The sequence below is a fragment of the Rhinolophus sinicus genome, linkage group LG02, assembly GCF_036562045.2.
Source record: "Rhinolophus sinicus isolate RSC01 linkage group LG02, ASM3656204v1, whole genome shotgun sequence".
Classification (NCBI taxonomy): domain Eukaryota; kingdom Metazoa; phylum Chordata; class Mammalia; order Chiroptera; family Rhinolophidae; genus Rhinolophus; species Rhinolophus sinicus.
Genome location: NC_133752.1, coordinates 33,480,551 through 33,490,977, shown reverse-complemented (window position 1 = coordinate 33,490,977; position 10,427 = coordinate 33,480,551). Strand labels below are relative to the sequence as shown.

Genomic DNA, 10,427 nt, shown 5'->3' with positions numbered 1-10,427 from the left:
CTTGAGAGAAATGTCTATGTCTTATTTGCTTAATTGTTGCTCCCAACCTATAGTCCTTAAGTGTTTGATAAATTGAATTGAAAATCATAATAGAGAATTAACTTACGTGAAATGTTGCTTGGGACCTTCTGGCCATTGCACGTAGCAAAGAGTACGGCCTGGCATGACTTTCGTTTTGGAGTAAAGACACTGAGGGAAGGCAAGTAGAAATGCTAAAATCCAAATACTTCCGATGACAATCTTGGTTGCTGTGGCAGACAGTCTTGGTTTCAAGGGATCGATAATGGCCATATACCTATATAAAAACAAACAAAACCATTTTGTTGGTCTCTTGTTAGCAAAGTCTAAAAAGGAATTTCAAAGGTGTTTCAATGGCCAGGGTTACCTTTCTTCTGGTAAACAAGTTGATAAGGATTTTGCTTGTGTAGAAACCGCGTAGAATGATAGAGCATAATCTTAGGAATCAGGCAAATTGAGGTTCAGATCCTATTCTATCATTTATTTAACCTTTTTGATCCTCAGCTTCATTATTTTAAAAATAGAAATAAGAATACCCACCTCTTAGGGGTGCAGTCAAGATCAATAGAAATAATGTAAGTGAAAGATATTGATTATTTGGTGCTGTTCCTCACACATGATCAGAATTCATAAATGTCTGCTGAATGGAATTGGAAAGGTGAATGATAAGTGCTTAAAAATATGAATTCTGTACCTCAAGACTTCCATTTTTTTCTTCTGTATGATTAATTTTTTTAAAAAAATTCTAGATATAATATGGATAATATCTAGTATACAATTGACAAAGATGAGGAACAAATATGAAGGATACTATCAACATTTCCAGCTAAAGCATCAAGACACAAGTTCAGGATTCAGATAAGAGTGAAGAAAGGGTGATTGAGGTTATATGCCTTCCTGTTACCTCCAAAATTGAATTCAGACTGCATCATGAAAATCGTCACAGTGTCTGTGTAACTATATATAACATAATTGTTATAAAAATATACTTCAGGCTCTAAAAAACACACATATAATTTTTAGAGTGCAACTTTTGGGTAAATTTTAGTCTCTGAATGTGGTAACAAAAGTCAAGCTTTATTCACCTGGTAAAATAGTAGCAATATGTCTGAGAGTTTTAAATTGGATAATTCCAGTTTTAAATTGGATAATATGGCTAATTGCCAAATTATGGCTAATAGAGCAGAAAATAAAGTACAACAAATTAACCATATTTTTGCATTTCTATCAATAAAACACTTTATTTAAATTGTTTTATTTTTACTGTTGGTTATTTTATGTTTCTCAAATATATTTTGATTTATGCAAAATTTTCAAAGGCAACACTTTCATCAAAGAATGAGTATTACTCAAGCCAAAAACATTTTAACAACTAGAATAAATACTTCAAAATGAGGATAATTTATTCCTTATTGCTTTGTGCTTTTGTAATAATTAGGCAGAATTAGATCTTCAGTAGATCTAATTAATTAACTAAAATTAATTAACTTACCTATATACTATTCATATTAACTTAATTGTTATTTACTTTAAGAAAATAGTCTTAACTTATTACCTACGACAGTTAATAGGTAATAGTGAATGTTGGATATATGAAATAATTATAAAAATAATACCTTGGTTTAAGAAAATAAAGTAAACCATAGAAAAAATATAAAATGCATGTGTTTGAAACTGAAAACTGTTTAAAATTCACTTCTCATACTTATGTTGATGAAGATGATACTAGAAAATGTATTGATTGCTAACCATGACCAGGCAATTTATTACATACATTATGTTTAATATTCAGAATAATCCAATCAATCAAGTAATATTATCTCTACTTTGCAGAAAAGAAAACTGAGGCTCAGAGAAATTAAGCAAATTGTTCAAAATGACCCAGATGGTAAGAGCTGAAATTCTAAACCAGTTCTGCCATGTAGATATAGATTGTAGCTTTGAATATAACCATTCACCTAAGGAATCATGGAAAAGAAGAAAAATATATATGGTAGATATATATATATATATTCCAAAGAATGAGATGTTGCATTTTGCCTTATGAAAGTAAAAGCATTTACAAGTAATATAAAAAATAAAAGTGAAACATACGAGTATAAGGGCAGTAATTGTAGTTGGGCATTTTTGTTTCCAATGCTGCTAATTATAACTTACCATAATACTTCTCATTATATTGAATTATTGTTTGGGGGTGTTTCCAGAATCAACCACAGCACTTATCAATATAATTTTTTTTTACTGGACTGAATATATCTCAAACTGTATCACAATCTTTTGCTTTTTGTTCTTGCTCTGGAATTTATGATTGCAATTTGGATAATTATACAGTTGATTTTTTGAGACTAAAAAGAGAAGTTAAGTGACATGAGCAGGGTTAGAGTCCTACACAGCTTCTGTAGCATGGATAATTCAAAATAAACTGCAAATCTCACATTGATTTTTTAAGCCAATTAGTTTAATGATAGAGAAATTGTATCCTTACTGGTAGACTATTATAAGGAAACAAGTTCTCAATAACACTTCAGTAAAAGTAGAAATTTTAAAATTTCAAGGTGACATTTTTGTCATTTCTGGCTTGATCTTTACTTATTTATTCAGCCAAACACATATCAATTGCCCAGTGTGGTATTCTAGACACTGTAGTGATACAACAGTGAGAAAAGTTGGCCTTCACAGAGCTCACAGTCTAGTGAAATAGATACATGCTAATGAAAAAAATCTCACCAAAAAATGTAAGATTACAATATGATGAATGTTACAAAGGCAAGATATATGGCCAACTGAATACGTTTACTGGAAAACATATTTGGATTGTGAATCCATCTTCCCTAACATAAAGTCATTCTGGGTTGAGAGTTGGAAGGGTGACAGAGAGGTGAGGGTTGCAAAGAAGATTTCTGGGAGAACAAACAGCATGTGAAAAACTCTTGTGTTAATGATGGGTTTTAATGGGTTCAATTGTGACCCTTAAAAAACGTATTTAAGTCCTAACTCCCAATATCACAGAATGTGACTTTATTTGGAAATAGTCTTAAGTAGTTATACATAATCAAGTTAAAATGAAGTCATTAGGGTGAGCCCTAATACAATGAGTGGTACAAAAGAGACATTTGGAAACAGAGAGAAACACTTAGAGAATGCCATGTAGAGATGGAGGATTGAATGATGCTTCTACAAACCAAGGAATGCCAAAGACTGCCAGCAAAGCACCAGAAAGTAGGAAGAGGACAGAGAGTATTTTCCTAGTGGTTTCAGAGGCAGCATGGCTCTTACCAACATCTTGATTTCAGATCTCTAGCTTCCAGGACTGTGAGACAATAGATTTCTGTTGTTTTAAGTCATTCAGTTTGTAGTACTTTATTTCAGCAGCCCTAGGAAACCTATATGATGGATAAGGGTGGGGGAAGCACTGTGCACTTGAGTAATTAAAGGCTACTGTAATTGAAATACAGAAAGTGAAGGGGGAAAGTGGTTTGGGACAATGTAGCACAGGTTTCAGATTTCTGTTTAATGGAAAGTAACTGAGGTGATTGAATCAGAGAAGGAGAATAATCAGTTTTAGTCTGGAGAATGAACTGGCGGGGGAAAAGAATGGAAGCAGGGAAACAAGTTACCTGGCTGTTGTTTTGGTGTGGGTGAGAGATGATTGTGATGCTTGAAACAGAGTGTTACAACTGAAGATTGAATTACAGTATGGTTTGAGGAAAATTAAAAAAATGCTGAAACATTGCAGAAAGGGACAGCCTGTTGGCCAAAGAAGTAGGCAGATTTGCAGGCACTGTTGAAGATCACTTTGAAATGGGTAATTAGGAATTCCTTGTGGTCTCAGAATTTCCTATTTTGTGACTCTGTCCAGCAATAATAATTAGCTCAACAGTAGGCATAAAGAAAATGGATTCTTAGGCTCATCCAGATAAACATCCCCTGGACCTTGAGAAGAAATAATGGAATACAAGATATAAATTCACTCAAATGATTGTCAGTACTTTATTCTCCCTTTAAAGAAATATGTGTCTTTGATGTGATCACATTAGCTTTTCCCAGTTTTTGTCTGAGCTTCTCACTACCATTCTTTCTTCCCTAGATTCTCAAATATATTAGTCTCCTGAGTATGATCATTTCATAAATAACAGCATTTTTAAAAACAAAGATTGAATTCTTTGCTGTACCAATTAGCACATCACTTAAACAAGTTCTAAAGCCACTTTAGTTTCTTTTATAGATGCTGAAATTCTCAGAAACATCCATCGGAAGCTCATATTTTTAATGACATTTTTAACAGTTTTCCTTTCCACTTTAATATTAAACCACTTTCCTTTGCCATTTACTTTTTTCTGATATAATTGAAGGAGTGTTTTCTCTTTGCTTTGATGTCTTTTGCACAATAGATTTTTGACATTACTCACAATAAGTAAAACTTTTATATTTTGTAATTGTTTTGATGTGTGGTATATTTCTCCCTCTTGATAACCTTTTTTTATTAAGTTCTGTTTCTGGATCTTCGTGTGCGTCTACACATTTTAACATGTTGGCATGATGACAGAGTGCAGTCTTCAGATGTTTACTTGATTATATTAACCATGCAAAGAATATTTGCCTGAAGTGGTATGGATAGTTGTTTTCCAATTTGCTTCTGGCTACAGCAGACAATGTGTTAGTCTGTAAATCCCAAATATAAAATACTGTCTGGTTATCGTCTGTGCAAAATACAGATTAGTTGCAATAGCTGCTCATGACCCATAAAATTTCAACCTCTGGACTTTGGTTCTAGGGCATTTTCTATTTTGACAATTCAATAGAAATAAAACTGTTTTTGAAATTGCATTTTTTAGACAAATTTTATTGTTTGCCTTTTCATAAATAGTTTAAATGAACTTAATACTGAGTCAATTAATTAATTATAAATATTATCTCAATGAATTTTAAAGTGAATGAGCATTCATGAAAATAAGACTGCATTAATATGCATGTACACGTACTGTAAGAACTTCAAAATATTATCCAACAAAAAACAAATCACTTATTCACCTACTCAAAGTTTTTGATTTATATACATAAAATGTATACATTGACATTTAGGAAAATTATGTTTAAAAAATAAAATACAAAAATAGTGAAAGTATTTGACTTTCATTGTATATGCTATCAATTTAAATTTAGCAATTATGAAATGGAAACCAAAAAAAAAAAAAAAAAAGCTGAGGTAACAATTCTTATCAGGCAAAATAGACTTTAAAACAAAGGCTATAACAACAAACAAAGACCCAGAAATTCCACTTTGGTGTATTTATCTGAAGAAACTCAAAACACCAATTTGAAAAGACATATGCATCCCTTATGTTCATTGCAGCATTATTTACAATAGCCAAGATATTGTAGCAAGCTAAGTGTCCATCAATAGATGAGTGGACGAAGAAGATGTGGTACATATATACAATGGGATATTACTCAGCAATAAAAGAGAATGAAATCTTGCCATTTGTGACAACATAAATGGACCTAGATGGTATTATGCTAAGTGAAATAAGTCAGAGAAAGACATACCGTATGATTTCACTTATATGTGGACTCTAAAGAGCAAAATAAACAAAACAAAACAGAAATGAACTCATAGATACAGAGAACATTTTGATCGTTGCCAGATGGGAAAGGGGTTGGAGATATGGGAGAAAAAAGGGAAGAGATTAAGATGAGCAAATTGCCAGTTATAAAAACAGTCATGGGGATATAAAATACAGCATATGGAATATAGTAATTAATATTGTACTAACTATGTATGGTATCAGATGGGTAATGACTTATCAAAGTGATCACTTCGTAAATTATATAAATGTCTAATCACTATGTTGTACACCTGACGCTAATATAATATTGTATGTCAAATGTAATTTAAAAATAAGAAATTATTTTAAAAGATAAATTTAGCAATTAGGCTTATCTATTCACTATTTATTTATTAAATATCAACTATTTATTTTCAACTATTTTTTGAATGCCGACTATTTTCCAGGATTGTGTTACATTCTTTGGCTATACTGATGAACAAAATAGGTGTGGTTCCTATTCTCGTGGAGTTCTGAGTCCAATGCAGAAATACATTGTTAAAATAATCAGAAAATATGTCAGAAATTGTTGCCTAAATGTCTCTTGGGACAACATTGCCTCTTGGATATTAGGTTCAAGTTCCATTGGAGCTTTAGTGTAATGGCCTGTGTGAGTTCAGTACTCTCCCCCATGATTTCTAAAAATTCCTACCTGACCTATTGGGTTCCCTTTGTTTCCATTCTTGAATCTGTATAAAATATATTCATCTCACCTCGTGTGAACCTGGATGCAAAGTTGTACTGTCATTTCCACAAGAAATCCTATTATAGAAAGCATTTCAGATTTCAAAATTGTATTGGATTTGCAAGTTTAGGGGAAGTGAGAATACACCATTATTATTTATCCTGATGTTTCCAAACTTGAGTTTATTCATTTTGTTATATTCACATTATATTCTGGCATTTTCTAAAATCCTACATGCACCATGGGTGACCCTGTCACTTAACAATCCCTTGAGAAGTTTAGCCTAGTCCCCCATCTCTCATTAGCCTCATTAGGCTAACCTGTCTAGCCCAATCATTTGGGAATTCTGCTGAATAAAACTGTTCACATTGTATACACTATGATGTTATGAGGACATGTACTAGTAATTATAAAACATAAAAGAGAGAATTTGACCTAACCTGAGGGGTATAGATTGAAATGATGGAAGAGAATTAGGTGTGGCCTCCCCTAAGGAAACAGCATAAGATTAGAAGGATAAGTGGGAATTAATTAGAATGAAGTTGGAATTAGAAGAGAAAGTGGAACACAAGTCCTGAGGTTGGAGAACGCATAAGATTTTTGAAGCACTAGAGAAGTCCAGCTTCTGTACAGCACAGAGAGGGGAAAAAAATCTAAACATAAATTTAGATTGTTTTTTTACAATAAAAGCAATAATTGCTAACACCTGTTAAATGTTTACTATCTACCTGGCACTATTCTCAGAGTTTTATACATAAATCATTTAATCTTTAAATTCTAATTATTTATAGTAACTATAAAATGATTTATATAAAAATGCGGTGAGCATTACATGAAACGATTTCTCCTCAAAATTTCAGACACAGATTTAAAAGTGGTTTTCTATACTGACAATATAAAACTCAATGTTAAAGATTAGTGTCTGCTATTTAAAGCATCTCTAATGATAAATAATTTAGAAATCAGAACATAATAGATTACTTTATTCTAAAGTTCTACAATTGGAAAACTTCTACCTGTCCTTTAATTTCCTCTCAGATTACAGAATGTTCTGTGGATTCTTGCCCTTCTCTTTGTCCAGAGTTAGTTTTTACCTCCTACGTATTCCAATAACACTATGTTCTCACTTTGTTTTTAGCTCATTGGAGATACTGATTTATTCTTCTCTGTATTGTGTAACACCTAACAAAGTATAACAGTCAACATGATTGTTGGATAGTGACTGCAAATAGTTGTTGAATATTTAGACAGATGGATGAGTGAATAATTGTTTGCAAAAGAGAACTTCAGCACATATACACTTTTTAAAAGGAATAGTGTTCTTAACTTTACTAAATGAAAATAGTAAACATAACATAGAGTATGATTATAAGGTTAAATAACATTAAATGACACAATCTATATAAAGAGACTGAGAATGTCAGGCACAGGAGACACTCAACCAAATTATGCTAAACTATGTTCAATAGAAAGAAATTAACACTTGGGACAAAAAAAGAAACAGCTATAGTGGTAAGCTTGAGACAAAAACAAACAAACAAAAATGACTTATTTAAAATGGTTCTTAGGTACTTCGGATTGGCAAGGAAAGAAAAATAAATTCATTCCAAAATCGTGATCTAAGGATTAAAAAAAATTCTTTTAATATAGTCCCTGGCTTTTCAACAGAAACTTATTCCACCCGGGTAGTATGGTATAGGTTATTTCTCTAAATCTCTCCTTTTAAAATAATGTCCTGTGTAGAAAGTAATGAGATTTTCTATGCAACTTCAATAAGGGCAAATAGTTCTCAGTGATTCAGTGATTAAATGGAAATATTCAATGTTACACTTGGAGATTTTGTAAGTTCTTTGGGTACACTAGGAATTAATTTCCTTCAGTTTTGTGTAATATGGATCTATACCAAATCAAACTCCTTTCTGAAGTAAATAGTGGCTAGTGGTAGTTCCACTATATTATTTTTAAACTCATAGAGATAATGGTACCCATCAAGCAGGAGGATTTCCAAATAGTTGAGTATTTAAGCTGTGATGATATAAATGCTTATTTAACAGCGCAAATGGAAAACAATGATGGGGAAGAAAGGCTTTTTTTCATCATATTTTTCTATTTAATTATGTTTTTTGTCATATTTTATTAAGGTATTTTTTATTCCTTTTAAATTAAAGTCTATTGTGACAACATGGATGGGTCTTGAGATTATTATGCTAAGGTATTTATATTTTGAGCACAAATTGTTCAATGATAAGAAATGATAGGCAAAGTTTTAAAAAATTGCCTTTACTCATTCATTCATTTAGTCATATGATAAATATGTATTGAGTGCCAAATATATAAAGTCATTATCCTAGATGCTATGAATATAAACAAAAGAGATACTAGTAAATATTATGAAGAAAAATAAAACAGAATAAGTAGATAGAAAATGGCATGAGACAAATGTTTTAGACAGTGATCGATTCATACATGAAATACACTGAGAAATGAGAAAGTAGCTATTCATTTTTTTGTAAGAGTTGCTATTCTGTCCTCTTGCAACACATCTACAATGTAAGATAATTTTATTTTAATAGTCTTTCTTCTTTGTGAGCCATAACTCTTCCAAGTCTTTCTGAACAACTATGTTCCAACAAACGAGAAAACTGAAGTAAAATTGAAGAATTCACCAAAAAGAAACATGACTGAAACTGAATCAAGAGAAAAAAAATCTGAATATATGTATCAAGTAAAAATATAAGATTAGTAAGTAAAAATATTTCCACAAAGGAAATATTGTTTCACTGGCAAATTTGTCTAAACATTTGAAGAAGTATTACCAACTATTCACAAAGTCTTCCAGTAAATAGAGGAGGGAACCCGTCTTATCCATTGTATTGGTTAGTATTATGAACTATGATATCAAAGCCAAAGGAAGTCAAAAGGTACAAATTTCCAATTATCAAATAAATAAGTCTTGGTGATGCAATGTACAGTTTAGTGACTATGATTAATAATACTGTATTGCATTCTTGAAAGTTTCTAAGAGAGTAGATCTTAAGGGTTCTCATCACAATAAAAAAAATTGTAACTATGTATGGTGACAGATGTTAACTAGACATATTGTGATCATTTTGCAATGTAAACAAATATAAAATCATGCTGTATACCTTAAACTAATACAATGCTATATGTCAATTATACCTCAATTTAAAAAAAGCCAAAGATATCACAAGGAAAAAAAATCACTGACAAATGTCGCTGATAAATACAGATGCAAAAATCCTAAACAAAATATTAGCAAACAACAATTTCAGGAACATACAAAAAGTATTATCCATCTTGAAAAAAAGTTGGATTTATTTCAGAAATTCAAGGTTGATCTGAAAATCAATTAATGAATATACCATAGCAATAGAATAAAGAATAAAGACCACATGATTATATCATGTGGCAAAAGCATTTGACAAAATCTAACACCCATTCATACAAAAAACTCTCCATGTACTAAGAATAGAAAGGAACTTTCTCAACTTGATGAAGTGCATTAGTAAAAACTACAATTAATATTATAATTAATTGTTAAAGATCTAATTCTTTCCCCCTGTAATCTAGACGAGGATGCCCAATTTTATCACTTCCATTCAAAATTATACTGGAGGTTCTAGACAGGGTAATCATTTAGGCAAAAAAGAAAAAAAAAGGAAAAACATAAAATGCATCAGATTGAAAAAGGCATAATTTTTATTAGCAGATTAGATGATTTTCCATATTGAATAACTTAACGAACCCACAAAAACCAAAACCCATTAGAATTAATAAATAAGGTCATCAAGATCACAGGATACAATTTCAATCAATTTCTATATACTAGCTATTAACAATCTGAAAATAAACTTTAAAGTTCTGTTCATAGCACCAAAAAGAATAAAATACTTAGGAATAAATTTAATAAAAGAATTGAGAATTGTACATTGAAAACTACTAAAAGAAAGACCTCAATAAATGGAGACACAGTCCATGTCCATGGATTGGAAAACTCAATATTTTTGAGCTGAAAATACTTCCCAAAATGATTAAAAGATTCAACACAATCCTTATAAAAATCCCTATTCTAATTCCAGAATTAAGAAGTGGATTCT

At 31.2% G+C, this 10,427-nt stretch overlaps 1 protein-coding gene across 1 annotated transcript in view; it reads right to left on the bottom strand.

The window, feature by feature from the left end:
• Positions 1 to 10,427, bottom strand: part of TACR3 (tachykinin receptor 3) — a 55,361-nt gene that overhangs the window by 33,415 nt on the left and 11,519 nt on the right. The window contains exon 2 of the mRNA XM_019738891.2: positions 107 to 295. Coding sequence (XP_019594450.2) covers positions 107 to 295 — 189 coding nt within the window. The remainder of the gene's footprint in view (positions 1 to 106; positions 296 to 10,427) is intronic.